The sequence below is a fragment of the Asterias rubens genome, chromosome 1, assembly GCF_902459465.1.
Source record: "Asterias rubens chromosome 1, eAstRub1.3, whole genome shotgun sequence".
Classification (NCBI taxonomy): Eukaryota; Metazoa; Echinodermata; class Asteroidea; order Forcipulatida; family Asteriidae; genus Asterias; species Asterias rubens.
Window position 1 is genome coordinate 2372988 of NC_047062.1, and position 19839 is coordinate 2392826.

General features: G+C 39.3%; 1 protein-coding gene across 1 annotated transcript in view; it reads left to right on the forward strand.

Moving 5' to 3' along the window:
• The window catches only part of LOC117295212 (dynein heavy chain 6, axonemal-like), a 119364-nt gene that overhangs the window by 22725 nt on the left and 76800 nt on the right, over positions 1 to 19839 (forward strand). The window contains exons 16-30 of the mRNA XM_033778163.1: positions 4420 to 4531; positions 6117 to 6235; positions 6959 to 7185; positions 7747 to 7869; positions 8561 to 8734; positions 10281 to 10499; positions 11018 to 11104; positions 12380 to 12582; positions 13651 to 13883; positions 14634 to 14824; positions 15677 to 15757; positions 16367 to 16525; positions 16736 to 16857; positions 17879 to 18050; positions 18457 to 18561. Of these exons, the coding sequence (XP_033634054.1) occupies positions 4420 to 4531; positions 6117 to 6235; positions 6959 to 7185; positions 7747 to 7869; positions 8561 to 8734; positions 10281 to 10499; positions 11018 to 11104; positions 12380 to 12582; positions 13651 to 13883; positions 14634 to 14824; positions 15677 to 15757; positions 16367 to 16525; positions 16736 to 16857; positions 17879 to 18050; positions 18457 to 18561 (2327 nt within the window). The remainder of the gene's footprint in view (positions 1 to 4419; positions 4532 to 6116; positions 6236 to 6958; positions 7186 to 7746; positions 7870 to 8560; positions 8735 to 10280; positions 10500 to 11017; positions 11105 to 12379; positions 12583 to 13650; positions 13884 to 14633; positions 14825 to 15676; positions 15758 to 16366; positions 16526 to 16735; positions 16858 to 17878; positions 18051 to 18456; positions 18562 to 19839) is intronic.

Here is a 19839-nt window from a genome sequence, read left to right on the forward strand (position 1 = left end):
TATCATATTACCAGACTGCCACATCCACATCTACCTTCCATGTTCAGCTGGTTGAATGTGGGGATATACATCCAAACCCTGGTCCTGACATTCTTCAACAACATCATGAATCAAGCGAGGACTGTCTACATAGAAAGAATTCTGTTACATCAAACAGGATTCAGTATGATGTGGACATGTTACGGAGCCTTAACCGCCAGCATTTTCGAGTAACACCAACTGTGTGGAAAACCCTCCACGCTCTTGAAATTTGCAAGCACCGTACCAGGCGAAGTCGCAAGGGAGGAAGATGCCGCCGTCGTCTACTAGCACAGTCTACCTTAGTCTCTGATGCTGAACATGTAAGATTTGCCCTCTGGAACGCCAGATCCTTAACAAACAAAGTTAATATGCTATGTGACTTTGTCATTGGTGACAACATAGACATCTTAGCTGTCACAGAGACATGGTGCTCTGGAGATGAGCGGGATGACTTTACGCAGGCACAACTTCTATCCACACTTAAGAACTATGCGTGGTACCACAAGCCACGTGTGGGTCGTGCGGGTGGAGGCGTTGGTGTTTGTGTCAACAAATCTTTCCAGGTTCGAACAGTTGAATATCCAGAATTTTCTTCATTTGAGCACATCAACCTGCTATTGACTTCACGCCAACAAACTCCAGTGCATCTGGTTGTTTTATATCGCCCTCAAAGAACGAGCACAGGAGAGATAACAGACCAGTTGTTCCTCCAAGAGTTTTCAACTTTCTTGGAGCAACTGATGTCAACTCCCCATCGTCTTCTGATCGTTGGAGACTTCAACTTTCACGTTGACACTGAAACTGATCGCAGCGCTACTCAGTTTTTGGACCTCATCACATCCCTCAACTTGAAGCAACACGTGTCCTTCCCCACGCATCAAGGTGGTCACACACTTGACCTCATTCTTTCTCGTGACACTGAAAGTTTCGTCAGCGATGTCGGCTCAACCAGCTACCTTCCATCTGATCATGTAGCTGTTAAATGCTCCCTGCACATACGTAAGCCTGGACCTGTGAAAATCACCATCAACATGCGGAAAATTTGTGATATTAACATTGATCATTTTCGCGATGACATTCTGCAATCTGAGTTGTGTGTCTCCCCATCAAATGACACTAAAACCCTTATCGATCAATACGGGCGTGTCCTTTCTGCTCTTCTCGATAAGCATGCTCCGATGATCTCACGTATAGTCAGGTGTCATCCTAAGTCCCCTTGGTTCAATGACGAGCTTCGTACTGCAAAACAACAACTGCGAGCACTGGAAAGGAAGGCCTTTTCTCCAAGAGGCCTAGAAATTGATCGTCAGATTTTTAGAAGTGCCTCTCATCAATACAACAATAAACTATCATCTGCCAAAAAGTGGCACCACAGAGATCAGCTGAAAGACTGCAGTAACCGTGAACTGTTCAGAAAAGTGGATCAACTAACCCGCCCACGCTCTGCAAAGGTTCTTCCGAGTAATCATGGCAGTGCAGTTCCTCTTCCTGAGCGGTTCATTCAATTCTTTGCTGAAAAAGTCAACAAGATAACTGCAGAATTGCAGTCATCTTCACACTGATCGACTTCCTGAACACCAGACAACTTTTTCATTTGACAAATTTAAGCGTGTCACTGAAAAAGAAGTCTTGAAAGTTATCACTAACTCTACTTCAACGACGTGTAATCTTGACCCGATCCCAACTCACCTGCTAAAGAAATGTCTTCATGAACTAACACCTATCATTACTTTTGTTATCAATGAGTCATTTAATAGTGGTTGTTTTCCTGAAAAATTCAAACTTGCAAATATTGTACCAATTCTCAAAGGCTTGAAATGTGATTCTGATGTACTTAATAATTACCGCCCTATTGCAAACTTGAAGTTCTTTGCTAAGACATTAGAAAGAATGGCAGCTTTACAGTTGCAACGGTACTTAAATGATCATGAACTCCACGCAAAATTTCAATCTGGGAACAGATCATTCCATAGTGTTGAAACTGCCTTACTGCGAATAACAAATGATGTATTGTTGACACTTGATAAGGGCGAGGAAGTCATACTTGTCCTCTTAGACTTCTCGTCTGCGTTTGACACCATCAAGCATGATGTTTTGCTGCAACAATTGTCGCAAAGGTTTGGTATTCGCAGTAAGGTACTCGACTGGATTGAGTCTTATTTGTCAAATCGTAACCACACTGTTGTTATAGGAAATGAACAATCGTCAAGTTATTGTATTGCTCAAGGGGTACCTCAAGGTTCTGTGCTAGGTCCCCTGTTGTTTACACTGTACACTGCTCCACTAGAGTCACTAATTGACAATCATAATGTTCATAAAATGTTCTACGCTGATGACACTCAATTGTATATTGCATTTAAACATTCAGAAGCATGTGATGTTATTACTCAGATGGTTGACTGTGTTCAAGCAATTAAGGAATGGTCTCAAATCAACGATCTTAAGCTCAATAGCAACAAGACTGAATTCCTTCACATATCTTCCTGTTTTCGTTCCACAGATCACATATCATTCATTGATTTAGATGGCACTCAGGTTAATTCTGTCAGGAAGTGTCGTAATTTGGGTGCAATATTTGATGATAATTTCACTATGGACAGTTTTGTTTCACAGAAATGCAGATCAGCATCTTTTGCACTTCACAAAATCGGGAAAATTCGCAACCTGATAGATAAGCACACCACTGAACGCTTGATTCATGCTTTTGTGGTGTGTCATCTTGATTTTTGCAATAGCCTCCTTTCTGGGATCTCGGCTCGTCAAGTGCAGAAGATGCAGGTTGTGCAGAACTCTGCAGCTCGTCTTATTTATCGTATTAGGAAACATGAACCTGTGTCTGTTATTCTAAGAGACTTACACTGGCTACCTATTCACTCTCGCATTTCATTCAAAATATTGTTGTTAGCATATGAATGTTTTTATGATTTTGCGCCTCCTTATTTGACAGAGCTGTTAACATTGTACACACCTTCTAGAAATCTTCGTTCTAACAAGAAAAAGTTGTTTGTTATTCCACCAGTGATAACCAAATCATATGGTGAACGCAGCTTCGTTCACACTGCCTCAACCTTATGGAACAATCTCCCGGAACACATAAAAAACATAGATTCCATTATTAGGTTTCAGATTGCTTTAAAGACGCACTTATTTATCATTTAATTCATCCATTTTATTTGTTACCCAGTACGTCTTGTCTTTGTATTCTATTGTGTTTTTCTCAGAAGCGCTTAGGGACATGTTTGATTTCTATGTGTTATGCGCTATATAAGAATGGTTAATTATTATTATTTAGACACTGCTCTGTACACAAACATACTGTGTCTAGACATTGCTCTGTACACAAACATACTGTGTCTAGGCATTGCTCTTTACACAAACATACTGTGTCTAGACACTGCTCTGTACACAAACATATTGTGTCTAGACACTGCTCTGTACACAAACATACTGTGTCTAGACATTGCTCTGTACACAAACATACTGTGTCTAGACACTGCTCTGTACACAAACATACTGTGTCTAGACACTGCTCTGTACACAAACATACTGTGTCTAGACACTGCTCTGTACACAAACATACTGTGTCTAGGCACTGCTCTGTACACAAACATACTGTGTCTAGACACTGCTCTATACACAAACATACTGTGTCTAGACACTGCTCTGTACACAAACATACTGTGTCTAGACACTGCTCTGTACACAAACATACTGTGTCTAGACACTGCTCTGTACACAAACATACTGTGTCTAGACACTGCTCTGTACACAAACATACTGTGTCTAGACACTGCTCTGTACACAAACATACTGTGTCTAGACATTGCTCTGTACACAAACATACTGTGTCTAGGCATTGCTCTGTACACAAACATACTGTGTCTAGGCATTGCTCTGTACACAGACATACTGTGTCCAGACATTGCTCTGTACACAAACATAGTGTGTCTAGACACTGCTCTGTACACAAACATACTGTGTCTAGACACTGCTCTGTACACAAACATACTGTGTCTAGACACTGCTCTGTACACAAACATACTGTGTCTAGACATTGCTCTGTACACAAACATACTGTGTCTAGGCATTGCTCTGTACACAAAACATCAAGATTACATACATTAAAGGGAAATATACAAAACATTTAACCAACATAAAAATTAAATAAGAATGAAGGAGATTGGCAATTGCAAAGGTGGTATGGTATAAATGACGCCTATCAAAAAAAATTATGCGGAAAAGAAACACAAAGTTACAGACTTAAACATAAATAAGCAAAACTTATATACATGTATTTCATCTATTGACGAAGCGCCATGAGAAATGGATTTTAGAATGTGAGTTTTAAAAATCCACGCACTTTTATTATTAATACACCTTTAATATTTTGTTGACTAGATGAGAGTGACACTGAGGAGGATTCCATCGCTGATGGTCAAGAAGAAGAGGAAGAGATTGAAGTCATTACTGAGAAAAATGAGGATGAGAAGAATTATGCATACCCACAGAGGTCAGTTTATCAAAGGTCAATTGTAGGTCAAAAAATCACTAGCTTAAAGACACTGGAAACTATTGGTAATTGTCAAAGACTAGCCTTCACAGTTGGTGTATCTCAACGCATGCATAAAATAACAAAGTTTGAGCTCAATTGGTCGTCGAAGTTGCGAGATACTAACGAAAGAAGAAAAAAACGTGTCACACGAAGTTGTGTGCTTTCAAATGCTTGATTTCGAGACCTCAAATTATAAATCTGAGTTCTCGAAATCAAATTTGCGGAAAATTACTTCTTTCTTGAAAACTACATCACTTCAGAGGGAGCCGTTTCTCACAATGTTTTTTACTATCAACTTTTCCCCATTACTTGTTAACAAGTAAAGTTTTGTGCTAATAATTATTTTGAGTAATTACCAATAGTTTCCACTGCCTTTAATATAACATGCATTATGCACACAGCCAAGCATAATGTATTCTTAAAGTTTCTGTTCTTCATCCCCCAAAATGTAACACAAATAATGAACCTGTTTCAAAATTCAAGTTTCAATTCATTCTCTGTCTAGCCTTGCTCAAGGCAGTCGCATTATTCGCTCCGAAAACACGCCGCTGTAAACCCACCCGTATACCCTGTGCGTGGTGCGTGCGATCACACCGCATGACCCACCAGTATACCTGTCATATCGTACGACTACTGTGCACACAAGCCATTCGCACTCGTACCACTAACTGCATGCGGAGGCCGTCAGGCCGACAGCCTTGTCGGGTCTGTATTTTCCGGGTTTAATGTGTTGTATTGAAAAATTTCCACAAGTGGAAAAAATTGGGGGAGCTCTAGGATATGCTTGTATGCAGCTCATGAATATTAACAATCTTTCGTCTGACCAATTGCAGACGACACAGGATGGGAAGCAAATGAATTATTCATTTTCACGTCCAATGACGCACTTCCCTTATCACGACCTTTGGACCCTATCATGTTCGTGTGTGATGTAAACATGTCTCGTCTTTCGCGGGCATTATGGTAATGAGCTGACCGTGGGAACTTTTCGCTTATCATAGTAATGAGGTCAGTGGCTTCAACACAGACCCTACAAGGCTGTCGGCCTGACGGCCTCCGCATGCGGATAGTGTACGGGGGCATCGTGTCGTGCGATGTTAAGCACAGTGAATACGGGTGGGTTTTTATACAACGGCGGTCTTTTTTCGGAGTGAATAATTCGACTGCCTTGAGCAAGGCTATTCTCTGTCTTGTAAAAGAGCCTTATTTATTGGTTAAATTATTGTTATGGCTTCGTACTGTTCTCATTAAGTACATGTACAGAAAGGAATGTGAGTTTGTATTGAATTGAATTGACTGTATCCTCGGTGAGAAAATAAATTTAGCTGCTGCAAACTGCTTGCCAACCAAAATGACATATGGTGTACATTTAAATAAATAGTCTGACCTTTCAACCCTAGCAGAGTCTTTTTGTTTAGCCTTCGAGATAGACTTTAATAGGGGTCAAAACTTTATGCCATAAATTATTTTTTTGCAGGTATCCTCAATGTTCAGTTTGTGTAAAATTTTGAATTGAAAATCACCGTTTTCTTTTATTTATAAGAACGCCAAGATCTGAGGAGAAAGTTGACAACACTAAGGTGTTTGTGAGTCTTGCCCCGACTCCAAGAGAGTTCATGTCCAAGATTAGGGGTGTCATAGCTGGCTTGGAACACACTGTCGGTAAGTGCCAGAATTGACATCATGTTCTCAAATGTAATTAAAAGGAGGGGTAAATCATTGGTTTTTGGAAGAATTGCCTCCTTTATTGGCTAGTTTTGAAGACATATCTTGCAGGACTAATAGTTTTACAAGGAAAATTGGTTTTATAAGAATTCTCTTCAAACTTATCAAGAAACATTTTACCAATATAAACCTGTATCCAAAAAAATTGAAACATTTGTGATTAGATTGTACTGTGTTATAAATGTTATGATAATTTATTTTCCTCCACAGATTATAAGTGATAAAAAACTTAACAAGAACTATCCGAACATTTGTGTACCTTCTTCATTGCACTTAAGCACCTAAAACTTTCTTGGTATTCTAAACTGTTTACATGAACACTGTGCTCAGGGCCCAATTTCATAGAGCACAAAATTTTGCTTAAGCAAAATAAATCCTTGCTTTGTAAAATCAGATTACCGGCCAAGACTCAACTCAATTATTATGCTAAGTAAACAACAGCTAAATACCAGTCACAAACAATGTATATGGCATGACATTTTGGCCAGTAACATGTGTAAACCAAGCGAGCTGTTTTCGTGCTTAAGCAAATTTTGTTGCTTAAGCAGCTCTATGAAATTGGCCCCTGATCATCCCCTACATTGCTTTTGATGAATGCTCAGCAGCTTGAACTTTGAAAATGCTTATTTAAAGATTTTATTTCCATTTTTGGACTTGTAGGTCAGGTCGGAGCTCTTCAGCGTGACCCTTACCTCTCTGTCTTCTGGTCCTCGCCCCGCTATGATCTCAAGCTGTCCATGCCTATGGAGGATGATAATGAGAATAAGAAGAGGCCGTGGCCAGACTTAGAGCTACTGTTCGGGGAGGACCCAGAGTACAAGACCATGGTGCACGACGTTCTCAGATTGGTTGTTGAGAATTTGGATGCCATTGTTGCGTATAGTAAGGTATTACATGGGATGATTCAAGTAGTCTCTATTGCATAAAACAGTTCCTTGAAAGTATTCACCTTTCCCTTTAAACGCCAGCAGTAAATGAGCACTGAGAGTTTATAGACCTATTACTCAACATTTGTTCACCTGGTAGGAGAGAAGCAATTTATGGTTAGGTGTCTTTCCCAAGGACATGATAACCATGAATAACCTGTTAAAGGGAAGGCACACGTTTGGTATTTACTGAAAACAAATATTAACTTAAAAACTGAAAGCACACAAATTCGTCCAACAAGGGTGTTTTTTTTTTTCATCATTTTCTCCCAACTCCGATGACCAATTGAGCTCAAATTTTCACACGTTTGTTATTTTATGCATATGTTGAGATACACCAAGTGAGAACACTGGTCTTTGACAATTACCAATAGTGTCCACTGCCTTTAGGTTAGATTTCTACTGGATAGAGGGAGAGACCCACTGTTGGCTTTTAAAGGATTTTTCTATTTTATAAGAAAGAAATATTCAACAATGGATAATGTCTTAATTTCAAGAACTCGTAAATTCCATTTTCCTCAGAATTTTGAGCCGTACTGTGAGATGGTGCATTCAGCACGTCAAGTGAATGTGGAGCATTCTATGAGCAAACGCAGCTGGACATCTGAGGAATTTCACCATGTTCTCTCCACTCACACTGAAATGGTAATTATATTAATAATAGAAATAACAGTACCGGAGTCTTATTCAGCACATGTACATGTGTCTACCAATAAGGTACTCAAGGCGCTTGAATTAAGAGATACTTTTTTTAACCTTTGAGGTTTTGTTACTTTTTGAACTACAAGACCTAAATTTTAATTAAATTTTTATGAAAAATCACCTACACGTAATACTTCAAGGTGAGGGCTACATGTACATTTAACTGATTTTGACTAAGTACCCAAATCAACTGTCAGCACTGGCATGTTATCACCTACTCCTGAGGCTGAAACAGGGTTACCCCCTTCACAGTTTGTGAGGAGGTAGGCATGGGTATCATCCACTTGGAGCCTGGCTGGTAGAGCAGAATGCACTACCTTCCCAACTTGATTTACATAGCACCTTAATTTAAATGTGCTTTGGCATACTGCCACTGCCAGAAGCACCAGGGAAAACCACTTAGGTAAGATCCCAAAATGGACCTTATGTGAAACTGGAATCCAAGCCAAGGGATTCTTTAGCAGATGCACAAATGCACAACATCACTCTCTTCCAGCAGAAACTTAAAGCACAAATGTTGTTCATACTTGCTTAATTCCCATCAACTTCTACTAGACCAGCGCCTTTGGATGGTTTACAGGAAAGTGCGCCTTACAAATGTATTATTATCGGGTTTTTTAAATTGTGTATGTAGATCCGCTCCATGAATGAGATGGAAACTGAACGTCGACGAAGCATGATCCAAGTCCTAGGTGAGAGCTTCAAGGAGTCATGTCTGCCGTACCCCACCGAGGTTATAGAAGCTGTCCAAGCACGACTACCAGTTATTGCCAATGACAGGAATGAAAACTTGATTAAGGTCATTAAGGTAAGGATATAGGATTTGAAACTTGGGGGGTATTATTAGGCGAGGTTTGCGGTAGAACCATTTGTAAGGATGCTGGTTTCAGAGTCTACAGTGGATAGGAGATGGGATGGATGGGTATTTTTCTCATGATTAATTTACCATTGGGGAAACGCGTTTGCCCTTTCTCTCTTGATTCATTTTTAATGACAAATCTTGAAGCTTTAAAAAAGTCAAGTAAGAGCATGTTCAAGTTAATTAAAGTTCAACTATTTTGACTCGAACCCAGGCTGGTTGACCATTGGTTGACTACTGTGGTTGACCATTTGGAACCAGCCTCATGACCATGGTTTCTTCACTGACCCCAATAGCCTGTTCCATGCTAACAGTTGTAAAGCGCAGAGGGGAACAGGTGACACTAATAGCAAAAATGCACAAGGCAATGGAAGAGTTGAATATCGTACTGATGGTGGTCTAGACTTCAAATGAGTCTGTCAATGCACATTTACAATGCAAGTCAGTGGTCAACCACGGGTTGACCGAGTTTGCACACTTGAACTTGCTCTTATTTGTAAAAACTGTAAACTCTGAGGTTTTGTTCTCGTTATGGGAAAGCTCCATTGAAGATTTTATTTTTGCCACAAAAACTCAGAAAGTATACATCCTTTTCACCAGTGGGTGTGATTACATTAAATGAATTCGGTCATTTAACTTAAATGATGAGCAGTGGATATGCCTGGGGCAGTCAGCAGCCCCACTGGTTTGTGCATAATCCAATTCATTCCACTGTTTTTAAATGGAACCACAAACGAATAACGGGTGTTAGTTGTCTATAAATATAACATTGTCAGATGAAAAGGTTAATTTAATCTAGCCTCTTACTTTAACATGTTTAATGGAGCTTTCGATTAATGACTGGATACATGTTTACCTTTTACCTTGTTTTATTCTATCAATACTGCGCTGGTGAAACTTATTCATAAATACCTCAGACAGTTTCGCTATTCCTATTGGTGGAGAGCGCGTCATGTGGGTGTGTATAAACCTTTATTTATGACCAGTAAAAAGTGTTGAAACATGGGCGTGACACGCGAGCTTGCACCTGTGCTTATAAGACAGTTTCACCATTCCTATTGGTCGAGAACAACGGCCGGTACAGTTGTGCCACATCACGCGATACGCGCGACGCGCACAGCATTCCCTTATAAGGAGCTGTTTACCCAAGGGCGGCGGAGGGCCTTACCATTTCATAGCTGGAGGGGTGTTGTGTTGAAAGAAATCATTGAACGATTATAGTTTTTGCATTTATTTTACCTTTTGACCAAAAGTGTTGATGTTTTTATTGACCGAAAAGGTATTTATGAATGGGAATCAAAGTGTGTTGAAGCGGTTTTCAACTAGTTGTTTAAACCCGCCGAGGCCTGGTACTTGATAATTTACCTCGACTTTGTCTTGGTAAAATTATCAAGAACCAGGCCTCGTTGGGATTAAACCACTAGTTGAAAACCTCTTCACCACACATTGATTCCCTTAGTTAAGAATAACAATATGTGTTGTTTTTACCGACAAGGGTGCATCCAAGAAACTTGATCATTTGCCCCAGACCGTGGAGGAGTTCGTAGAGCACCTTGCCTTCTTATCCCATACAGCATCAGAGTTGCCTAAGCTGGACCAGGAATATGCAGTGGTTACCAGACTGTTCACCATCGCTAGGAATTTCAACATGCCGATCCAACCGGAGGAGCTGGCGCTGTATCAAACACTCATGCCAAGCTTCACACATCTCAAGGTGAGTGGTGGAGGTCTCCCGATTCCTATGAAATGTTTCGACTGGAAATCATGAATGCCTTGCACATCAAATTCAGATTGAACTTGATTGAAAGATCATTGAGATCACCATTCAATAAACAAGAAGAATTGTTCAATTTTTGAGTTTAAACTCGTAAAAAATAGTTCTGAAAATAAGAGTTAGCTTTTGCAAACAACTTACCAACCAAATGGACGGATGTTATAAATGAAAAAAATAGTTAATGGGCTGACTTTTCGTCTCTAGCAGAGTCTTTCTCGAAGGAAAAATAGTTCTGTTTAATTTTGTTTTTAAGAAAGATGTCCAAAGAACATGGAAACTTATTTTTGAAGCATTTTCAATTCAACTTTGTACATTTTAGCATGTGCCTACGCTAACCATTGCCTTTTCCTTAAATAAAGTTTTCAATGACATTTGTTGATATTTTTTCTAAGCACGCTAATTTTTTTGTGGCTGTACAAACGATATCCGATTCCTCTTTATATATTATTTGAATACAGACTGTGATCATCTACTGTGAAGCCAAGAAAGATGAAAACATCAGTAAATTCAGTGATGACCTCAACAGCCACATCCAAGCCTTACAGGTAAGTTTATATCATGCCATAATGTGTTCCTTCTTCTATACCAGAAATACCAGAAATATTTTCGACTTTGAGAGGGCAAGGCTATTTTTTTTTTGCAAAAGGCATTTTCATTTAAAAAACTAATAGGAAACGTTTAACCTCGCGTTTAACCCCACGCACGCAACATTAAACATAACGTCACCACTCCTCAGTGCGCCATGAAAATTCAATCGATTTCCGGCTGTATCCAGAAATCGTTGGATAATTGTCAATGTGATTATTTTCTCGTGTTACAAGTTGAGTTTATTTTGTAGAGGATGAAATTATCTTTGGAATTATTTTCACAGTTGTTTTGTTTGACTCACCAAATTCAAGCTTTCTGGTTGGAAACATAAGAGAGATAAAAAAAAAATTGAAAACATTGTTTGTGTATCAAGTGAAAGTTGTTCACACAAGTTTTCTCAACTTTACTATCGTCTGACGGAAAACAAAGCTATGAAAAGTGGTTGAAAATAATTACAACATACCTTTAGAAATTAAAATGAAAGCCTCTTTTATCAACAGATACCTTCTGTACCTAAAATCTTTTGTAAAATCCTTTCAAATCGCGATATTCTGTGTGTAAAAACACCAGAAAGTGTGACATGAAACAAGCGGGAGACTGCCATTACTGTGTACATGTGCGCGTAGTACGTGGTACATCCCCTGTACGGTCTCGCTACACAGAGAAAACGTACGGCTCCACACAGAGATAAAGCACCCACTCATACATGCGTTGTTTGATTGTGAAATGACTTTCAACTTTTGCACCTTACGTAATATTTTCTAACGTGGACCATTTTTAGACTGTTGTCATCTTGAGATCGCGCTCTATCTATGGCTGTTTGCTGCGTTATAATAGCATGTTTATAACTCAAATAACACCATGTCAAACTGTGCGGGCGCGTGCGAGCGGTATGCGTTGTAATACGCAGGGTGCCTCCGGGCGGGATGCGGGCTAAAGGGTGAAGGGGCACCAAGGCCTAGAGGGGGGCAACAGAGGCCATGGCCTCCGTGTTAATAACTCAAGAGTGCAAGAGTGTTGTATAGTTGACTCTCGTTACAATAAGGTCGCTGGGACTGGCAAAGTGACCTCTTTATTAGCATGAATGTTGTTATAAGAGGACAGCAAAGCAAGGAAGCACAAAATAGAAATGAGATTTGGGACTTCAGAATGTACTCTGTACAAACAGAACATCTTCTTTATAACAAGTTTATAGTGTTCTTACTTGAGTGTACTTTTTCCCCTGAATACAGGCTGAAGCGTATGACATTCGGAATCACGTACAAGAGCCGATCCTCCTGAGCTCAGACACCTTGGCCGTCGTTGCTCTGGAGAATCTTAAACTACTACATGATGGACTGAGTACTATAACTGCTAAGGCACGTAGCTATGCTAGCTACCAGGATCGCTTTGGTAGCTCTATCTCACGTCAGACCAAACACAAAGGATTCTCAGAGTAAGTAGACTCGTTGGCTACTGCCACCTTCTTTGTGTAGATACCTTTTATTAAACTACTACATGATGGACTGAGTTCTCTAACTACCAAGGCACGTAGCTATGCTAGCTACCAGGATCGCTTTGGTAGTTCTATCTCACGTCAGACCAAACACAAAGGATTCTCGTAGTAAGTAGACTCGTTGGCTACTGCCACCTTCTTTGTGTAGATACCTTTTATTAAACTACTACATGATGGACTGAGTTCTCTAACTACCAAGGCACGTAGCTATGCTAGCTACCAGGATCGCTTTGGTAGTTCTATCTCACGTCAGACCAAACACAAAGGATTCTCAGAGTAAGTAGACTCATTGGCTACTGCCACCTTCTTTGTGTAGATACCTTTTATTAAACTACTACATGATGGACTAGTACTCTAACTACCAAGGCATGTAGCTATGCTAGCTACCACGATCGCTTTGGTAGTTCTATCTCACGTCAGACCAAACACAAAGGATTCTCGTAGTAAGTAGACATGTTGACAATTTGCACCTTCTTTGTCGAGATACCCAAGTACAGTTTTAGTTATGAGTACTGATTTGTCTCACACATGGAAGGTACCAGACTATTTTCCCTTCTAGGTTTAGTTTGCTTGCATTGCAACCTCGTACCGGTAGTATACGATATCACTGCCCTATTTGTTTCTTTCCTTGAATGCCTTGTTCAATTGTAACCGCATGAAGTGTGAAATATCCAAATTGTTGCATATTTTAATTAGTCTTGCATTTGATCCATTCAGTGTTTGAAACTAAGCAGAGTGCGCTGTCAAAAGACGCATCAAGTCAAAGAGCAACTAGCTTTTCTCGTTCTTTTGAACTTGTCATTCGTGTAACTGTATGCAGTGTAAGGTGACCATGTAAAAATGTAACTCAAAGGGCTAGATATAGCTTAATTGGTTGAGCTTTGGCATGTTAATCCTATGGTCAATGGTTTCCACTGTAGTAAATTTGTCTTTGTTCAACCCCAAATCAAAATAAATAATATGAATTCCTTTTAAAGACTCTTATTTATATTATGATCATTGCTACAGTGATGCCCTGATGTCAGACTACGCAGAAAGCGGTATCAGCGCCCAGCAAGTGCTGAATGACCTGTCGGAGGTTGAGCGTGACCTCCAGCTAAGACGTCTTCTCTGGGAGAGCTCCGAGGAATGGAGTCGTCTTGTAGATGAGTGGACAGCCTCACAGTTTGATAAACTCAATGTGGATGTCGTCCAGAAAAACGTCAATAGGTTTACGCAAACAGTTTACATGCTGGAAAAAGGTATGGTTAAACTTATTGCAATACTATTGAAAAAAAAACCATGTATTAATATGAATAGTAATAATAACCAATTTTTATTGTTCGCACCCATTGTTACAAAGCGCTTTCAATACCCCTGGTCACTGGGCCTTAAATCAATTCTTAAACTATCTCAGCTCCCTGGGGAGTATTTATGTTTAAAACAATTGTATGCAAATCGTCAGACACACAATGCCTGAAGGCCACTTCAAGGTGTGGGCTGCAATTATTGTTGTTCAGAGGCTGTTGCGACCTAATTCTAGGGCTGAAACAGGGTTACCCCCTTTACAGTCCATACGGATGTAGGCTTGGGTATCATCCATCAGAAGCCTGGCTGGTAGAGCAGAAAACACTTCCACCCCAATTTTTCAAAGCAAGTGTCACGACCGGGACTCGAACCTACACTTTGCTGATCAAATCAACAAAAACCAATCTATGACCTTACCTTTAACCACTATTACTTTTCAACAATGGATACAATGAATTGATTATTTTTAATAATCACGATAATAACAAATTGTCATGCTCAATTCAGCTTAAAAACAGAATACCAGGAAGGTATGCATGGTATCGGATGTGGGAGGAAAACCTCATATAAACATTGCAAAGTTTCTTAAAACATAGAAGTAGGATTTAATTGTTCATCTTCTAACCAGCACAATGCTTTTGTTACAACCAATGTCTTAATTCAGACGATTTCTTGTTACTACTTTTGTTATCCTTGATTAACAGGTCTTCCGCCCAATGAGGTCCTACCTCGTCTGAAGGAGCGAGTACTAAACTTCAAACAAGGAATGCCTATCATGACCGCCCTTAGGAACCCCGCCCTAAGGCCTCGCCACTGGCAGGAGATTCAAGATCTCATTGGTCGTCACATCGTCAGAGATAAAAACTTCACTCTGGGAAAGTTTATGGACTTGCAGGTAAACACGAAAGTAAAACATTTATATAGTAAGGTTTGCGGTAACACCGTTTCATGGTAATCTATAATTGAACAGGGGTGGTTCAAATAACTATAGTTTTCTCTTATGACTTATTGTCCTTCAGGGAGAAATGCAGAATTAAACTAGTCCAGGGTTGAAACCTGAACCCCATTAACCCCTAAAACCTCAAAGCCCCTAAGGGTAACCTTCAGTTACCCTGTTTCATTTTGCATCCCTCTCTTATTTGTTGTTTCATTTTTTAGCGTATTGTCTTTTTTCATCTTCTTGGCACATAAGAACAGTTCCATGGTAATTTCCACAATCCATTGGACTGCCAGACATTCCGCTAGACTGCATCATTGTGCCGAAGTATTGTGAAAGTTCCAATGGAAAGTTTAGGAGTTACAACGCAGGGGTCCATAAGCATGCGCTTGAATAATAATAATAATAATAATAATAATAATAATGCATTTATAATGCGCCATCTATCTTGTGTACAAGACCCTATTCCGAGGCGCAGAACAAAAAAACAATACATACAACAAAAAAGAAATGTAGAACATAATACAAAATTATACAATGAATAATCTACTGTCAAGACATGTAACGAGCTAAGTGTAAGAGGATTTAAATAAATGAGTTTTAAGCAAGTTTTTAAACAATGGAAGAGAACTACAGCGCCTGATGTTATTACTTATAGCAATCCAACTAGACCTACTTTTAGCAGCTTTTCATTTGATTTCTCAGCACTAACTTGGGGTTTAAACAGCAGCATTATAGGTTTGTATGATACAAAACTGTACTATTTTGTTTCTAATTTTTAAATGTATCTGTTTTTCTTTGTCTGGACAGTTATTTGAATACAAGGATAAGATCAATGATATTTCAACCCAGGCGAGCAATGAAGCAACACTGGAGATTATGCTCAACAAGGTATGTTGAGAAACATTGCAAGCTTTACCTCTTTGCCTCATCATTCATAACCACTAGTTGTGAGTTGTGTCCTCCCATTAATAGAAATACTTTGGTTGGTGTTCAGCTCTATGCTTTGCATTATGTTAGTTTCTTGCGCACACCAGCAACCTTTAATTGATACATTTTTTGCACATATGCCGCTGCGTGGTATGCTTGTGCATGCAACACCATGTTCTTGCCAAAAATAAAACACACAGAAAACAGTTGATTTGAGAGTTTCCAGGTTAACAAGCACAAATGCCTCTCTTAATATTTATGCATGAGTACGTCACAACTCTAACCCAAAACGAGGCCATAGGCGCAGCCTCTGCAAGTGGTGGCGGACATGCTCCTATAGCCTCATTTTTGGTAAGAAATATGGCGTCATGCATGAATATTAAGAGAGGAGTATTGTGTGCAACAATAGGCTTGTTTACATCACCTGACCAGTCTTTGACCAATAGGTGTGTTAACTATCCGAGGTAGTTGTTAGTATTTATCATTATTACTAAAACTGAAGGCTTTATTTCAGCATTTTTTCGGATAGAACTAAATATCTTGCCATTACCACTTTGTTTTCTTCCCTAGGTGATTGACCTTTGGCAGGGAACTGATTTCCGTTTGATTGCTCATAGCAATAGAGATTTCATGATAATCGCTGGCGCTGATGACATCACCCAGCAGCTGGAAGAGAGTCAAGTTACCATAGCAACCATCAGAGGCTCAAGATTTGTCACACCTATTAAAGTAAGTTTGGGATAGGGTCATGTACATATGTTTTTAAATTCTGTTTAATAATAAATGTTTTGTTTTTAACTTTTTAATTTTTTAATTTTGCAAAATGGGTTTGATAAGTATTTGTGTAATAATCCTGCTATTGATTTCTTCCTTCATATCTGTAGCAGTTTAAAGTGGTACATGGAGAGATTTATAAACTTGTTTATCTTTCCACGATAGGCTTTGGTTGAAGAGTGGGATCGTAAACTGAACATCTTCTCACGCACCTTAGATGAATGGATGGCATGTCAACGTAACTGGCTCTACTTGGAACAGATCTTCCTGGCTCCAGATATACAAAGGTTTGTTCTAACCCTACCTAGTGTCCAAAGGGTTTTCATAAACATTCAAACCAGTTTTCATATTTTAGGGAAATATTGTTACAGTGACCTCTTGAAGATCTAAAATCTAAGGTTTTAACAAAAGAGATACTATTAATTTTGGTTTTTTACCCATACACCGATGTGTGTTAGCACTGTATACTCAGTACTTTCCCGAGTCCTGTGAAAAAATATCACAGGCATAATACTCGGGTGGGATTCGAACCCACGACCCTTGTAATTCTAGAGCAGTGTCTTACCAACTAGACTACCGAGGTTGCCCGGCAGCTAGAGGCAGTTCGAATCCTGATATTTTTTCACAGGACTCGGGAAAGTACTGAGTATACAGTTCTAACACACATCGGTGTATGGGTAAAAAACCAAAATTAATATTCTTTATCCCCGATGCAAATTTAACATCTATTAAAAGAGATACTTGTTTAACATTTTCCTTACCATAGGTGATTTTTGTTGCCTGCTAACACACCCAGTCCTCTATACTTATGGCTACTTTAGTCGACCAAGCTTGCACAAAAAAACACTCTAGCCTGAGCACATAGGCCATTTGTTAAAAAGCTGTTCTTCTCTCAACATTCTTCCTCCATACCCAAGCTTACAATGGTTGGGAAGAAAAAGATGAGATCTTTCCAACGATGGTAAATTAAATAAGGTTGCTGCTATGTGATCTCTTCAACTGGAGTGGAAATATCCAAAACGCAAAACATGTATGCATCACCATATGCTTGTGTACATGCGGGCAAAAATGTGTTTGAGTTGACAGTAGCACAGAGGAAACAAAGACTGAGAAATTGGTCATTTATTGGCCGATCTCAAATGTTTTTTGTTTGTGTTTAGATGAAGGGGGATTCAATAGATTTTGTATTTTTTTTTTTTGCTGTTACATAAAATCAACAAGATAGAAGAGTTTGTAAAAATGGTAAAGGAATACAATTCATTTGACATTGCATAGTATGACAATGTATTCTTTGATTGAATATTTTAGACAGTTACCGAATGAGGCTAAGCTGTTTGCGTCAGTGGATAAATCATGGAAGGACATCATGCGTAGAACCGAGGACAGACCCAATGCACTAAGAGCAGCAGTAGCACCAGGGGTTCTGGAAATACTGCAAACAAATAACTCCAATCTGGAAAAGATACACAAATGTTTAGAGGTAAGTATTGCTGCAACAGCCATTAGCCACATGCTAAGCCAAATACAAACACTTCAACTTCCAAAAGATACACATGTGTTTCTTAAAATTAACTCTATTGCTGCTACAACAATTAGCCACAGCCAAACATATTATTTTTGAACACAACCGCTTCGGCTATAGTCTTGGCCCAAATGTCATTGATGCATTTTACAATGACCATATCAATGTGCTTTATGAGTGTAAAATCAGGAGTTGATTGTTAATTTTCTTTGTATATGGGCACTCCCTAACACAAGCTGTGCTTACATGTACTTGGTTGTTGCCCCAATTTCTTGCATTTTTGTGTATCACTTTGTAACCATTGTCTTTATATTGATTGAGGAATTTGAAATAAATGTTGTACTGAACTGAAACTGAATTTCAGGACTACCTTGAGACAAAGCGTCTGGTGTTTCCACGTTTCTACTTCCTGAGTAACGATGAGCTTTTAGACATTCTGGCACAGAGCAAGAACCCTGATGCTGTGCAGGTAAGTTTCCACCATGTCCGTCTCTTCTTCTCTCCTCCTCAAACTCAACCGACCGTTTATTCCATCCAAGTCGGCCTTACACTGTTCAAAGTGGTTTTATTTCAAAACAAATTTTACTTCAGGAAAAGAATTCTTGTGTCACTTCCTAGAACTTAGACTTCTGGGAGAGACACAAGAAAGAAAACCATTTTATTATTTGTGTTTTACCCAACACCGATGTGTGTAAAACACTGAATACTCAGTACTTTCCCCGAGTCTTGTGAAAACAAAATCAAGTATAATAATAAATAATAATAATAATAATATCGAAGTCTTATATAGCGCACGTATCTACCAAACAAGGTACTCAAGGCGCTGAGTATTATATACAAACTTTCAGAAAGATAGGTAATTGCAGTGATGAATTTTGAGACCCAACTATTTAGCACCTTTATAGGGGTTTAAAAGGTGCTACGGCGCATACAGCAGCCACAGCCAGGAACACCGGGGCAAGCCCTTCTCTTTTCGAAAAGTGCACTGGGTTCTTTTACATGCGTTACACAACACATACTCTTATGGGATTCAAACCCATGACCTTTGCCATTGTAGAGCGGATGTCTAACCACTAGACCACTGAGCTTGATCAGGCATGGAGGCAGTTTGAATCTTTTATTTTAGCAGTGGGTACAACAACCATTTAATAGATGTTAAATTTGCATCCAGGATAAACACTGTAAGTTGCTACTACCCTTACGCTGATGTGGGTTAAGCACTAAATACTCAGGGTTTCAAACCCACAAACATGACAACCTTTATCATTCAAGAGCAAGGCCCAATTTCATAGCGCTGCTTCACGGTAAGCAAATTTGCGTGCTTACTGTAGCAGAAAAATTTGCTTAAGCCTTAGCGTATTTCACAGGTTAGCAGAAAAATTGAGCGGCCATATTGTGTGTTTACCGTGGATTTGCATTGTGACGTCATTTATTTTCGTGCGGTAAGCACCGGAAGGTTAGCATGCCTTTTCGTGTGCTTACGGTTAGCACCCTATGAAATAGAAATTGCACAGTAAGCACAAAATCGGCTGCTAAGCAGCGCTATAAAATTGGGCCCTGATGTCTTACCATTGGACCACCGAGAATGCTTGGTAACTAGAGGCAGTTTGAATCATATATTTTAGCAGCAGGTACCACACTGATTCTAATATATGTTAAATTTGTATCGGAATAAAGAACTTTATTTTTATTTAGCCATACACCGATGGTACAGTTTAGGCCACATTTTGTAAGAGTTGAATGTGCT